Source organism: Cottoperca gobio, chromosome 17, assembly GCF_900634415.1.
Source record: "Cottoperca gobio chromosome 17, fCotGob3.1, whole genome shotgun sequence".
Taxonomy (NCBI): Eukaryota; Metazoa; Chordata; class Actinopteri; order Perciformes; family Bovichtidae; genus Cottoperca; species Cottoperca gobio.
In genome coordinates this window covers 25,078,835-25,095,171 of record NC_041371.1, presented here as the reverse complement: position 1 = coordinate 25,095,171, position 16,337 = coordinate 25,078,835, and the positions used below count along the sequence as shown (strand labels likewise).

General features: G+C 42.0%; 1 protein-coding gene across 1 annotated transcript; it reads left to right on the top strand.

Annotated features, from left to right (window-relative positions):
• Positions 1-447: 447 nt before the first annotated feature.
• On the top strand, positions 448-16,094 carry LOC115022196 (contactin-associated protein-like 2). The gene is given in 20 exon segments (XM_029453125.1): positions 448-587; positions 2,489-2,747; positions 2,919-3,068; positions 3,248-3,410; positions 3,582-3,688; positions 3,819-3,938; positions 4,240-4,355; positions 4,797-4,881; positions 5,343-5,499; positions 6,124-6,251; positions 6,345-6,515; positions 9,662-9,880; positions 10,251-10,487; positions 10,609-10,842; positions 10,972-11,105; positions 11,825-11,918; positions 12,955-13,185; positions 13,303-13,377; positions 14,159-14,250; positions 14,252-16,094. Coding segments are annotated over 20 exon segments (2,955 nt in total). The 5' UTR covers positions 448-512; the 3' UTR covers positions 14,360-16,094.
• Positions 16,095-16,337: the final 243 nt, after the last annotated feature.

Here is a 16,337-nt window from a genome sequence, read left to right as displayed (position 1 = left end):
AAAAAATGAATCACCTTCCGGTAAGAAATGAACAAATTTAGAAGTTATAGCTTTGGTGTTATTTAATGAAGAGTCAAAAGTGTTCAACAGAATCAATCGTTTTCAGCTGAAAGGACAGAAAAGTCATTTATACAGTAGAGTTTCATGGGGAGGATCAGTTAATACACATTGCTGTCTACCAAATGGGAACAAAAGGCACAGAGACATCACACATGGTAATTACAACAGTTAACATCTGTCTGCTACTGTCTGTCAAATGCTAGCAGACACAGGGACATCAGACATGTGTATGACAACTGTGAGAAAACACAGGGTTAGTGACTGTAAAGCCAAATTATATTTATCTTAATCTATTTAATTATTGTGTACTCGCTACTTTACTTCATATGTTCTTTTGCTGTAACAAGGTACATTTGTTGCTCTGCTTTGCTGCGTGTCCTCAGATCAGCTTCGGAGGGCTGCCTGTATCAGCAAAACCAAGCTCAGGAGGCAGAGAGAACTTTGTGGGCTGCATGGAGGGAATCATCTACAACGGAGACAATATCACTAACCTGGTCCGCAGGAAGAAGGTGGACATTTCCAGCTTCGTAAGACAACGCTCTCTGGCCGCCGTGTGTGTGTGTGTGTGTGTGTGTGTGTGTGTGTGTGTGTGTGTGTGTGTGTGTGTGTGTGTGTGTGTGTGTGTGTGTGTGTGTGTGTGTGTGTGTGTGTGTGTTTAACAAACATTTATTGCTTATACTAAATGGAATTTTTGAGTCTTTAATTTTCTTCTAAACATTAACATTTCACATGGGCTCTAATCTGTTGAGGAAAACTCTTGTTAGTGTATTCTTCAAAAAGAAAAAATTATGTGTATGCCCTGTGACAGACTTGCAACCTGCTCAGGATGTACCCTGCCTCTTTCCCAATGTCAGCTGGGATTGCCTCCAGTCCCCCCACCACCCTCAAAGGAAGTGAAGAAAACTTCACTCTTTACTTAAGCTTCAGAAGACAACTCAGATGATTATGATGAGGATTCATGCAGCATGGAGCCCTGTATTCTAAAAAGGAGGGACTTTATACAAATGTTTTCTGTAGTAACTACATGCGGATTAACAAATGCCAATTCACATCTGGTTCATAAGGTCAAAAGGCAAGCTGAGTCTGGGGTTTTTCTGAATAGTACAATTTATACGTGTTACTGATATTAATTACATTATACATTACATTATATACTGGGGCATGGATTTTGAAATAGATGGGCATTTACCCAACAAGGAGGGTCTAAATCTTTAATGTTAAGACATCCAAAAGAATATGGAAACATGGCTGGGTCTTGTCTAAAGTAAAATATTTCTGTCACTTTTCCGAATGGAAAACAATACAGGGTTATTGTGAGACAGTAAAACTGCTTTTGGACACACCAGACATATATAATTTCTTCAGCAGCATGTCCATAACTGGTTACACTGACGAGAGAATGAAAGGAATCTGGTATTGATTTGACTATAGGCTTTCAGCTGCGCTGATTGATCTAACAAGCATTAAGCTGCCACACATTCACATTATAGGAAATGTTCTCTGCGCTCACCGCAAGGTAGGACAGCGAGTTAGTTTTGTTTCTATGGTTACCTCCCCTTCTTGCCTGTGCTGCTTCATACAGCTGTTATGTTATTGGTTGTGCTTTGCAAGGTCAGCAGCAATCGAGGTCAAAGTTGAAATAATTTGAACTTTGATCGCAGCGCTCGGTGGCAATTTCGAGCAGTGCACCACCAACTAGCTTCCAACTAGTCGGGCGGCACAACGGTACAGCCATTCACACTGATGATGTGAAAACAGATTTAGATAGTTTGCTCAAACCTTGGTTACAGAATCTGCTGTTGTGTTGTAAAGACCTCCAGAGTTACATGGCATAATATAGATACCTATAGCCCATGACTGATAAGCGGTGTGAGAGCAGGTGCTAGAGTGCACTGTGTTGAGTGGTTTGGACAAATATTTTAGCCTTCAATTCCCAGTCTTTGAATAGTTCATCATGATCCATAAAAGCTCAATACTGCTCCTTAGTTCCTCCAAGTTTTTAAAGCAAATGGTAAAGTTGAGCTGTTGCCGGTTGACTCAGCACAAGCTGTAAAGTATAGGGCTGTATAAATCTAAATAGATAAATACCATGTTATTACTTTTTCCTCTCCTCCACAAAACCCTTTTTGACATCTTGTAATAAAGTTGATTGGGTGCATTTGATTTGAATTTCTCTGTTCAGTGTATTTGTAGGTACGAAAGGGGTACTATTGTGTTTATATCCATTCCATGAATGCAAGTCCAATATTCACTCTCCTTTTTAGGTCTGATTTGGTTTCCACCAACATATACACTACAATTTGTATTGAACTCAAGACTTGCAAGACTGGGCAAGCTCATAATCAGGGCTCCGGTTAAAAAGTGCTCCTTAAAAGGTGTTAGCACACACAGCACAGGTAAAATATGTTCTCTCTCTCCTCCACTGTAGCGTAACCTATCATTTTCTTGCGCTGAGTCCAACTCCTTCTCCGTCTTCTTCAATTCCACGTCCTTCCTGCGGCTGCCGGGTCAGAGTGACAGTGACACTCTGTCAGTCAGTCTGTCTTTCAGGACGTGGAACCCCAACGGGCTGCTGATGTTCACGGCGCTGGCTGACGGCTGGGTGGAGGTGGGACTGGCCGAGGGCAAGGTCACCGTCTACATGAATGTGACACAGAAGAAGAATACACGTATTGACATCTCATCAGGTGAGCTCAGATCATTGGTCTTCAGAATGGAAGTTCAGGAGCCCTCAGTTCAATTAGTTTTCACTTTTAGCTCCATTTTTTATTTTTTGCTGCTTTCCTAAGTTATTGTTGTTGCCAATGCCATTGTTGTTGTCTTTAAGTTTATAGACTGAAGTGTGTTTTTCCTTACAGGTTCAGGTCTGAATGATGGCCATTGGCACAGTGTCCATCTAAATGCATTGGAGAACTATGCTATGCTGACAGTTGATGGAGATGAGGCATCCACAGTCAGAACAGCTATCCCCATCCAGATTCAGACTGGAGGAACCTACTACTTTGGAGGTGATTCCTCAAAAAGATAACTAACTAACAACCTCATGACCTCAGTATTTCTGTTGCCTACAGTCATGACAGGGAGTGGAAGAAAGATGCAGCACAGACAATCCAATGTCAAGAACAGCAAAGTTCATTCTATTAGTATTTCTCCAGTCATCAGACTTTTGATCTCCGCTTGTCTTCAGGCAACCTCATGCACACCAACACCCGATCCCTTCAGCGCTCGTTCCAGGGCTGCATGCAGATGATCCATATAGACGACCATCTAGCTGACCTCAGGGCTGTGGAGCAGGGCCTCATTGGAACCTTTGAAAACGTCAGCCTGGATATGTGTGCCATTATTGACAGGTATACAACTCAGTTGCAATTATAAACTTAAGATTGTAATAAAATAAGAGAATGGATCAAGGCTCAGTGGGTAGTTCTGGTGCCTTACAGCAAATATTGTAGGTTTGAAACTGCTCTGTGCTGGCTGTGTTCACATGAGTTTCCTTCCACCGTCCATCTGTGTCATTTCAGGTGCGTTCCTAATCACTGTGAGCATGGCGGTCGCTGTTCTCAGACGTGGGATACATTCAGCTGCAACTGTAGCGGGACTGGATACACTGGAGCTACTTGCCATACATGTAATAGACACACACACACACACACACACACACACACACACACACACACACACACACACACACACACACACACACACACACACACACAAACATTGCTTTGTGTCTGCTGAGCTGTGTGTCTTCTCTGTAGCGATGTATCAGCAGTCCTGTGAAGAGTATAAGCATCAGGGGAGGAACTCAGGGAGCTACTGGATTGACCCGGACGGCAGTGGATCTATTGCCCCCTTCAGAGTCAGCTGTGACATGACAGGTGAGATGTCACTAGAAAGGGTGTAAAGTTAATCCCTTTAAATTTTCCATTCCGCCCTGGGTAATACAGCAGAACAAAAGACAAGAATAGCCTTGATAGCCTCAATGCTTGCTCCAAAATGTTGCACAAAACTGAGTTCAACTTTCAACATCTTTTTCAACTGTGCTTATTACACTCCACAAAATGTTTTCCTATGTCGGTAAATCAGTCAAGAACATGTGTTTGTGAATGTCGCAGTACATTCGCTACTGATATGGAAACATTTCGGAGAATATTGATGGTATTTTTTCTGGTGTTATAGAGGAAAAGATTTGGACCACGCTGAAGAACAACCTATCTCCTCAGACATCAGTTACCAGTACAGACCAGGAGGGGAAGGCAGTGTTGCAGATCACTTACAATGTGACTGATGAACAGGTGCACAATGACTACACTCTTGATTTTACTTTGTTCACATTTTGTTTTGTTGTGGTCAGAGTGAAGCACTTGGAGTTGAGATCAGTTTTTTTTGTATTGCATTGGTGCTCTAAGTAATAGGATACAGCCACAAGAGTAAGTAAAATAAAGTTTAAATATAGTAAAAAGAGAGAATGCAGATTCTATTAACATGTTTACCTGACAATTCTACATTAGAAAATATTAGGTAATAATATGTTTGGAATAAGCTTATACTAGCAATACACTGCTGTGATGCTGGTGCATCTAAAAGTTAGTAAAAAATATTTTACTTAGTGTAATGTAATCAAGTCCAAATAATTTTCACAAAAGATCCATTAGAAATTAAACATTTGCTGTATATAATAAAAGGACACATACAAATATGTTCTCTCTCTGTCTCCTTCTTGTGTGTGTGCCCAGGTGTTGTCAGTCACCAGCAGTGCAGAGTACTGTGACCAGTATGTAGCCTACGCCTGCCGAATGTCTCGTCTGCTCAACACTCCTGGTAAAGTACTATTATCATCACAGACAGAGAAGTCACAGCTTCACCTGTCATTTCTCAGTCACTCAGAGAAGACCTTGTTTATTTATGTATGCAAATTTAACATTAAATGTTTATGTGTGTGCTCCTTGTTGGTGGTCCGCCATTAGCATTTTATCAACCATAAGTGTGCGGTTGGGGTACTGTTACAACCTTCGGCCATACTGTGTTTGAAGATTCCATTACATATAGAGAACACCATAGATTTCTTAACAGTTGAGATACGATGCACATGATTTACAGTTCTGTCTACCTGACTATTTACCCTGTTGTTACCAAGCACACACAAGCATTATATATGGTTTTGATGTGATAAGACTTGTACTGTACATCATAGTAATAATATGTTCAAATTAAAGCATTTAGTCTAAATGGATTTAATGAATGTGAAAGTAAACTGACTCCAGGCTGTTGGTTTGACTTAGATGGAGCCCCTTTTACTTGGTGGGTAGGAAGAGCCAATGAGAGGCATTCTTACTGGGGGGGCTCAGGACCAGGCATTCAGAAGTGTTCTTGTGGTATCGAACACAACTGTACTGACCCTAAACACTACTGCAACTGTGACGCTGACCTGCGCACCTGGTGAGTGGACCACGGCACAGCAGCTCTGCAACTTCTATTGTTAGCTAGTTAAAGTTACAGAGTTTGATCACTGAACAATAGTCCTTACCTTCACTGTGGCAGCTGGCAGCACTGGCCTTGTTAATGCACACTATTACATTATTCCTTTCCGTTTTATATGGTTTGTTTTCAATCTAATATATATGTGTTCTTGTTGGTCTCTGACGGCATGCTTCTCAAATTTTAGTTATGTTTTCTTCTGAAACCTGTTAATTTTTGTGAGAACATTTATAAAGAGGAACATATTTGTTTAACAAATGCCCAAAAAAACTCCCTGTCACCACATCAGTTTTATCAAATGAAGAGTGTTTCTCTAAAAAAAAGAAATCTCTGTGGGACCATTTGGATGGAAAACAAATGAACATATGCAAGAAATTATTTTCTTGATTTAATTACTTAGTTATAACAATAGTGCTTTATATGCACAGTTAAATGATGCAGATGACACTTTTAGTAGATAGGTCAGCTGTGTTTACTTTGAAATTAACAGTTATAATTATGAATATAGTTTGTTTATTTGTGTGTGTGTGTGTGTGTGTGTGTGTGTGTGTGTGTGTGTGTGTGTGTGTGTGTGTGTGTGTACAGGAGGGAGGATGCAGGCCTGTTGGTGTATAAAGACCATTTGCCAGTCAGTCAGGTTGTGGTTGGTGATACAGGCAGAGCTGGATCTGAGGCCAAACTGACAATAGGGCCACTCAAATGCCAGGGGGACCGTGAGTGTCTCTTTCTCTCAAAAAAAATACACACACTCAACACACAAACACACAATAATCTTTTTATCCATGTCCTGCTGTTGTTTTCTGAAGGGAACTTCTGGAATGCAGCGTCCTTCACCAGCCCTGCCTCCTACCTCCACTTCCCTTCCTTCAGAGGAGAAACCAGCACTGACATATCCTTCTACTTTAAGACTTCGTCCACTCATGGCGTCTTTCTGGAGAACCTGGGAACAATTGACTTCCTTCACATTGAACTCAGAGGTGTGTCTGTGTGTGTATACTGCACACAATTTTAGAATCTTCTTGAGGACAATTAAACACTCCTAGATTAACCCATTCAATGCAGATAGATATTGCACCACAATATACGTAGGTTGTGCTTTGTAATGTTTGTGGTAGCATCTTCTTTGATACTACCACTAGAAGTTGCCATTAAAAATGTCTTTAGTGCTAAAGTTTGGATTTAACTAATCTATTCAAACATCTAAGAACATATTTTTACTTAACCAAGTGAGGAGGTTAAGAAAGTATTATCATTTAACTATGTTAATTGACTAAGTAATGTTACTATTTATTTATTTATTTTACCAGGATATGTCTCATTGAGATTAAAAATCTCTTTTTACTAGGTTAGTTGACTCAGAATAAGGTGTTATTTGGCCAGGTTGTTGAATGGATTAGTGTTTACTGATGAAAGGAGAGCTGTAAGTACATTTAAGAAATGTTTTTTTTCACTTGGTATGGCAGGTACTATTTCATAGTTTATTATAAATTAACAAAGTGCTTTACAGTCAAAAAAGAAAAACCAAGAGAAACAAATAATAATCCATCCATCCATCATCTGCCGCTTATCCGGGGTCGGGTTGTGGGGGCAACAACTCCAATAGGAGACTGGGGGATCCCAAGGCGTTCCCAGGCCAGTGAAGAGATATAATCTCTCCACCAAGTCCTGGGTCTTCCCCGGAGTCTCCTCCCAGCTGGACGTACCTGGAACACCTCCATAGGTAGGCGCCCAGGTAGCATCCTTACTAGATGCCCGAACCACCTCAACTGGCTCCTTTTAATGCAAAGGAGCAACGGCTCTACTCTGAGTCTCTTACGGATGACTGAGCTTCTCACCCTATCTCTAAGGGAGACGCCAGCCACCCGTCTGAGAAAACCCATTTTGGCCGCTTGTACCCGTGATTTAGTTTTTTCGGTCATGACCCAGCCTTCATGACCATAGGTGGTGGGTAGGAACGACGATCGCCCGGTAGATCGAGAGTTTTGACTTCTGGCTCAGCTCTCTTTTCATCACAACGGTGCGGCAAAGCAAATACAATAACGCCCCCGCTGCTCCGATTCTCTGCAGGTACTTGAACTCCTTCACTTCTCAGGCCACCAAACTGCAACCCCTCTTCTCCACGACTACGCCTCAATATCCTGTCCATGAATATTACAAACAGGATTGGTGATAAAGCGCAGCACTGGCGGAAGCCAACATTCACTGGGAACGAGTCCAATTTACTGCTGAGTATCCGAACACAACTTTGGGTGGTTCCCCGCATCCCCCTCCTGAGGTGCCGGATGGTTTTCCAGAAGCACCTTGGTGCCGACGGAAAGTCCTTCTCCATAGCTTTTTCCACATCCACTGCCATGGCAGAGGCTGCCGCCCTTCGAGCCTGTCGATACCCTGCAACCTTTTCCGGAGTCCTCCCGGATAACATAACCTGGAAGGACTACTTTTTCAGTCGGACGGCTTCCCTGACCACTAGGGTCCACCACGGTGTTCGAGGGTTACCGCCCCTTGAGGCACCTAAGACCTTGAGACCACAGCTCCTCACCACAGCTTCAGCAATGGAGGCTTTGAACATCGCCCACTCAGGTTCAATGCCCCCAACCTCCACAGGGATGCCTGAAAAGCTCCACCGGAGATGTGAGTTGAAGATCCCTTGATCCAACTCACCACCAGATGGTGATCAGTTGACAGCTCTGCCCCTCTCTTCACCCGAGTATCCAAAACATGCGGTCTCAGATTAGATGATACGATTACAAAATAGATCATTGACCTTTGGCCTAGGGTGCTCTGATACCACGTACACTTATGAGCATCCTTATGTTCAAACATGGTGTTCGTTATGGCCATTCCATGACTAGCACAAAAGTCCAACAACAAACAACGTTCAGGTTTAGATCAGGGAGGCCGTTCCTCCCAATCACGCCTCTCCAGGTGTCTCCATCGTTTCCCACGTGCGTGTTGAAGGCTCCCATCAGAACTACGGAGTCCCCTACTGGAGCCCAGTACAGGACTCCATTCAGGGTTTCCAAGAAGGCCGAATACTCCGAACTGCTGTTCGATGCATAGGCACAGACAACAGTCAGAGTTTTCCCCTCCATAACCAGTAGGCGTAGGGAGGCGACCCTCTCGTCCACCGGCGTGAACTCCATCGTAGCGGCGCTCAGCCGGGGACTTGTGAGTATCCCCACACCCGCCCGGCGCCTCACACCTTGGGCAACTCCGGAGAAGAATAGAGTCCAACCCCTATCCAGAAGTACGGTTCCCTGAACCAAGACTGTGCATAGAGGTAACGCCCACCAGATCCTACTGGTAGCACTCCACCTCCCGCACTAGTTCCGGCTCCTTCCCCCACAGAGAGGTGACGTTCCACATCCCGAGAGCCAGCCTCAGCTGCCCAGATCAGCTGCCCAGATCAGCTGCCCGGATCTGCGGTCTGTCAAGGTCCCTGACCATCACTGCCACCCGTGTGACAGCGCACCTGACCCCAGCGTTTTTTCCCCATGAGTGGTTGGCCCACAGGATGGATGGATGGGCACCACGTTGCTTCTTCAGGCTTTGCCTCCCTTTGAGCCTGGCTCCAGACGGGGGCCCTGGGCTTCCTGCAGGCAGGGTCTCACCCTCTCTTTCCCTCTGTTTCATGAGGTCATTTGAACCATTCTTAGTCTGGCTCCTCGCCTGAGACCAATTTGCCTTGGGAGACCCTACCAGGATCACCAGGCTCTCAGGTTCATAGGGACACACTGGAGAGGATATTATAATAATAATTATTGTTATTATGAGATAAATAATGAGCTAAGCCTGAAAAAGTAAAAAGCAGAAAACTAAACACAGTAAGACACATATAATTATTTTTAAAAACTTGTAAAATTAGATAAGGCCCTCTGGTTAAAGAGAGTTTTCAGAAGTGATTTATAAGATACTTGTGATTTGGCTCAGGGTCCTAGACTGAATAAGGAATGTTGACCAAAATAGTAAGCACATATCTTTAGTTGCCCAAAGTACATATGTTTTTAATAGATTTAGGTTTGAGTAAATCCAAACAAATGAGAAATTAGGGATGGACCTTGTATTTAGTGAAAATCTCATCCTGAAGTCTGTTTTATTATGATTTTAATCCTGTTCCTCTCAGGAGGCTCGGTGGTCTACTTTTCTTTTAATGTTGGCAGTGAGCGTGTGGAGCTCAGTGTCCACTCGCCAGTGCCTCTGAACGATGACCAATGGCATCGTGTGGAGGCTGAGAAGAACATAAAGGAAGCGGTGCTGCAGCTTAATGGACAATACAAAGAGGTCAGACCCACGCCCCCACATGGACACACAAAACTGGAGTTCTACAGTGAGCTATATGTTGGTAAGACACACATACCCTCATGCACTGTACTATTCTTCACAGCTGTCACATTTCATGTCATACACCACTGAAGTATTCCTCTTGTCTTCGTTTTTGTCCTGTCTTTAGAGTGTATCAGCAGCTATGTATGTCTATATAACTGCAATTTCTCTGTAGCATTCACTATAGTGATGAAAAAGATATTGTTAAGAGTGTTATCAATAACGAATTCTAAAGAAAGTAGTGAAAAGTGTCCGTGCAGTACACCTGCATGAGGATGAATCACACAATTGCTAATGAGCCAGTGGCTGTGAAGCATGAATGAAACAGCTGTAGACTTCAGGGCTCTGCCTACACTAAACTAATGCTTTGCCTTATATCTTATTTCAAGGGGCCTCAAGTGGTCGGAGGGGTTTCCTGGGCTGCATGCGGGCTCTGAAGATAAATGGTGTGACTTTTGACCTGGAGGAGAGGGCACAGGTAACTCCAGGGGTAAATCCAGGCTGCCAGGGCCACTGCAGCAGCTACGGGATGCGCTGTAGGAACGGAGGGAAGTGTGTAGAGCAGTACAATGGATACTCCTGTGACTGCTCTCTCTCTGCGTACGATGGACCCTTCTGCTCCGATGGTACAGCCTCCAGCACTGTACATCATTTTAGATAAGATGATGTCATCTTTCATTAGATTTGATTAGATGCAACAACAAAGGTTGATGTTTTAATTACTCTTCCTTCTTCTGTGTGTGTTAGATGTAGGCGGCTACTTTGAGACAGGAACCTTGGTGCGGTATGACTTTCTGCCAGAGGCAGGAACTTTTGCGTTGCAGGAGGTGAAGAGCCTATCAGATGTTGGTGTTCTTAGTGAGGCCAACCTGACTCAGGAGGAGCTGGTGTTCAGCTTCAGCACCTCCAGAGCTCCCAGCATCCTGGTCTACATCAGCTCCAGAACTCAGGATTACCTAGCTGTGGTACTCAGAGACAACGGTGGGCTCATCAACATCGTACATGATCAATATTCTATTTATTAATACATTTAGGGAAAAATATATATTTTATGAACTGCTGTTAAATTATTATCCTGTGTTAAAACTATCTTTCTTTGTGTGTATCCAGGCACCCTCCAGATCCGCTACAGTCTTGGGGGGCTAACAGAACCTTACACCATAGATGTTGACCATCGTAACATGGCCAACGGACAGCCACACTCTGTCAACATTACTAGGAATTTAAGGGAGATACGACTACAGGTTAGTGCTTCCCGCCACTACATCAGTACCTGACGATGTTATGACAAATACTGTATGCTGCCAATAATTAGAAGAAAAGTGTGTCATATTAATTAATAAAAGTAATAGTTCAACATATGGGAAATGGGCTTATTTGATTTTTTCTGAGAACGACATGTTTAGATGGATATCAATCTCGTGTCTGTGTGTAAATTACAGACAAGACCAAAAGCAAGGCAAACAGCTAGCCGGGCTATGTCCAAGTACCAGAATACACCTACCAACACCTCTAAATATCACATATTACATGATGTATCTTTTTTTACTGTAACAGCATGTGATGTAACAATTTGTGGTTCTATGGTGGAGTTGTATGCTATTTCTCACCTCTCTATTTAAATAAAAGTAAGGGTATTTCCCAAAATGTTAAAATACATTTTTCCAGACTATAATTTACTTCTTGTTTTAAGTAAATAGGAAGAGGGTATGGATAGAATGGCAAAATAAATGTATTGTTCACCCAAATGGGCAAAATTTCTACTGAATAAAGAGTCTAAATGAAAACGGTTAACTACACATTCTGTGGATTGTCCATACGAATAGGGAAAGATAAAGATACATTGTTGATTTTGGGTGCCCACGCTAAAAGATAAACAGTTCTACGTGGTAATGACAACAGAGGAGGTTAAAGTTAATAGTTGGATTTATTGCTGTTCCTCTCCTCCATCCATATTCTCCAGCTGGACCACTACCCAGTGTCCACATACACCCTACCTGAGGCCTCCGACACCAAGTTCAACTTGCTCAAAAGTATCTTTCTTGGAAAAGTATTTGGTAAGTGTGAAGAGTGGGACTAAATTCAAATCTCAAGCCAACAAAAACAATGGGTTAGGGTTAACCTGGGGGCATTGCAAATAGATGGTCAGTGTCTTAAAGGATTACTTCACCCACAAAATGATCATTTATATATCAATATTCACCCTTGAATTCTTGAAGAAACTTTGCATGTCTCTACAAGGGGAGTTATAAACCAGAGAAAGTCTTGATAAAATGACGAAAATGGGGGCCGCGTTTAACTAACCTATATCAAAACATCCGTTTACATACTCTCACAAAACTCGGGCAGTATAATCCAATCTCATTTATCCAATCTTATGCTCACTACTTCCACATTACTTTTTTAACTAAAACCATGATATTTTGAAATAGTAGTTTTGCTGCCGTTAAACACAGCCGACATTTACTTCAATTCATCAAAACTTTTCTCTAGTTTTTGATTTTTGAAGAAAAAAGTTTTTTTCAGAAATTCCAGGTTGGTCAATTTGTGGGTGAATTATTCCTTTAGTAAGTAGTAGTAATGGTTACTATCTACTTACTTAAGTATCGATCGACTTGTTCCTGGAATGCACATGAAATACGCCAGAGGTAGCACAAGTGTAAGGTGATGCAGGATAACATGTACTCAACATGTACTTACTGGCATATCCAGATACAATCATCGCCCCATGGCGAGACAAAGCTGTGTAGACTCAGATTATTCCTTACATTTGACCATGAAGTGCAAAAGTGTGACGTGTCAGCAGGTACACACAATTGTGGCGTGTGTGTCGGAGCTACCATCTGAAAGGTATGCCTATTGTTATTTACTATTACATTTGTGTGCATGTTTCCATGGTAGGCCTATATCAGGACAGTGCAAGGTCTAACTCAGTAGTGTAAACAGTGATTCTGAATACATCTCATGTTAACTACCGTTTTCTACTTAGTGTGTTTAAGGTTGCTTTTGGGTGCCAGGATTTCAGTTGTGTTGATTGGTATGTTTTGTAATGGTCTAAAAGAGAAGATAAAACCCTTGTTGTGTCATTTGTAGAAACAGGACAGATTGATCCCATCCTAATCGAGCGCTACAACACGCCAGGCTTTGTGGGCTGTCTGTCAAGAGTTCAGTTGAACAGCGTGGCACCGCTGAAAGCTGCACTGCGCTCAGGCCTTGCAGCACCCGTCAGCACCCATGGGATTCTGGTCCCATCCAACTGTGGAGCCTCACCACTTACCATCTCCCCTATGGCCTTTGCTAGTGACCCCTGGCACATAGAAGCAGGTAGAGATACAGACAGACACATCATATATTTTCCAGTAACATTAGAACATGCCAAACTCACAGTCCAAAAGAATGGGGAGGATTACAATTCAAACAAATAACAATGTTTTTCCACAGCTGGAGCTGTTTTCCCCTTTAATGAGGACAAGGCCAGTGGTGCTGGAGTGGATCGCAACTCTGCCATAATTGGAGGTAAATCTCATTTAACTTTCAGGAACCAAGTGTTAGAGCTGCAGCTGAGAACAGTCCTTAAAAACTGTTGAAACCTACAAAGACCAGACATCCCACATAATAACTGTTTCCATCAACTTTAATCTTGACAGTCAGAAAGCAGCACACATAGAAAAGCAGAGAAAGGAAATACATAGAGTAAATACAGAAGACCATAGACTAGAGGAAGACCAAGCAATCTCCGAAATCCCACAAGAATGCATAAATTGCATGTAACTGCATTAAGACAGAACTGTACATTACTCAAAAGCAGTTTTTCACCAGGCGTGTTGATGACATAAACCTAAGCAACACTGTACAGGTCTTCACAGGTCCCCTCAGATCCTAATATATTCGAGCCATGTCTAAGATAACATAACCCTTTATTAGTCCCAGGGCGGGCACATTGGCAGTGTTAAAGCAGCAAAGGGGACAGTGCAATAACATCCTCTTAGTGTTTAGTTTGTTTTAGAGTGGGTCTTATTATCTTTGGCCTATTTGGATCACTTGTCTTTAAAAAAAAAAAAAAAAAGAATGTATGCACAACAGGTTCTGCAAGATCTGTTTCAGATGGGGACGATAATTTGGGAATCCTAAGAGACACTCCACTGATTTGACACATGGGCAGTTTACTAATCATGAGGAGTGTTACTGTTTGATTACTGTGTCTCTTGTGAGTGATGCTTTAAGAATATCACACTGCACTTTTCCTCTTTCCAGTATATTGTTATAAATAATGTGCCCATTTCTGTTTTGATTACAGGCATCATCTCCATGGTGATATTCACTGTCCTCTGCATCATGGTGTTTGTGATCCGTCATATGTTCCGTCATAAAGGTTCCTACCACACCAACTGAGGCCAAGGGAGCAGAGTCAGCAGACTGTGCTGACGCAGCAATCATCGTCAATGACCCGGCCTTCACCGAAACCATCGACGAGAGCAAGAAGGAGTGGTTCATATGAACCCCTCTCAGCAACATGGACACATGACGTTAGGATGTATGTAGTTTTCTAAGCATAGGGAGTAGTAGTGAGGTCACCACCTGTGGAACCTCGAGGATTTAAGAACTTTATGGACAATGGACACCATGGCATTATGCATGGTTATTACAGCACAGTGCTGTAGATGGAGATGTGGAGCGGTTTATTTTAACTTAATTTACAATGGACAGGATGACAGTCTGTAAAGGAGATGTAGCCATGACTTTGTCCTCATCATTTGGACTAAGAACGGAAAGAAAACATCACACTTCTATTTATTTTTGCATCTACATAACTGAAGTGTCTCTTCATGACTTTTGAGCCTTGATTGTTGAAACGTTTAATGATTGCATATTTTATTGTTTCTGCTGGCAATGCCAATACATGATAATGCTAAAATGTCTGTCTAACAGTGAAACCAAGTACCGTAATGTTTCTATTTAAGGAACATAACAACATTTTAGAAATCTTGTGTGCCATCTGACTGGATGAGTTTAGCTTAGGTTGGCACAAAGATTGGAAGTAGGAGGAAACTGCTAGCCTATCTCCATCACAAGTGAAGAGCAATGCCATAGCTGTCTGATTTACTCATCCTAGCCAGCTTGGTTGAGAGTAGAGATAAGACGTAGCTCAAACCTGAACTTCTTATTATGAGGACATGACTTTCGGTGTTCTAGTAGAATAAAAAACCTCCTTAACCCATGGCACCTGGTTTCTTCACAAGATAAAATGTGTGAAACACAATTTGGAGTTCTTCCAGGCCCGTAGTCAGGGCCACTTATGTTGTTATGTGTTAGATATAGAAAATAATCAGCATCTGCACTTCTTAATGACCACTCAGAAAGAACAGTGGCCGCTGACAGGCAGCAGAGCAGCTAAAGCTAAAGGCCAATTCTTTTTTTCTGAGACTGGAGGCTTAGCTGGAGACAAGTCACAGTCAAAACAGTCACAAGATTGGGACAAATCCAACAAGAGAATAACACATCGAGAAAACTTCAGCTCTGGATGGAAGGTGTATTTTTTTTTAGACCTTTGATAGGCCAAGACTAGCAGTTTCCCCCTGCACCCAGTCTTTGTGCTAGGCTGGGCTAAACATGTTCTTGACCTATCTGTGTGCTGTATGAAATATGATGAAATGAGAAATTAAACTGATACCGATGATCTTGTTCAAGATGGCAAGTAACAGGCTATACAAATAACTTGCCACAAATGTAAACATTTTTCCTTTAATTGGACACTTAGTAATCAGCTTCTATTGGCAGCATGTTAGTAATTACAGTTTCACCAGCTACTGAGAAAGCCTTTCTTATTTCCATGTAACGTAGTATTTTGGAACGATTCACCAGTGTTAAAGATATTAATTTCTTCCGGCTTAGTGAATTTGTGGCCATGTTGAGGACTGAGTTTATGTAAAAGAACATTTGTTACCCACATACAAAACTATGGCATACATCCTGACATTTGATTGTATTGCATTTGTATTATTTTGACTGCACTGCAGTATAATGGCATGCTGTTTGACACTGAATGACACAAATATTTCTTTTTGATAAACCCCTGTAGCATCACATTGCTTTCCCCTCATGTTATATGTATAAAGCTTTGCTTAACTGTTCTTTATTTATAGCTGATTTCTTATTCTTTGTGCTTTTATCATTGTCTTGAATATGTGAAGCTTCCTATTGGGAAGACCAGTAAAATATGAGTACAAATCTTACTCTGGCTATTTATTAGTTTTTTGACCAAAAATAACTGCATCCAGGTGGTTAGCATCTGGAGGAGAACTAAACTGATGAGTTCCCCTAGCTTTAGACTGAAATTAATACTGAATACTTCAGAAATAATAGTTGATCAATATGGAGATGTTAGCTACATATAACATCTGAAAACTAATTTAAAAATCAAGACTTTGGAAGACTATCCAATCCAACCCAGAGAACGCTCAAAAAGCAGACACATG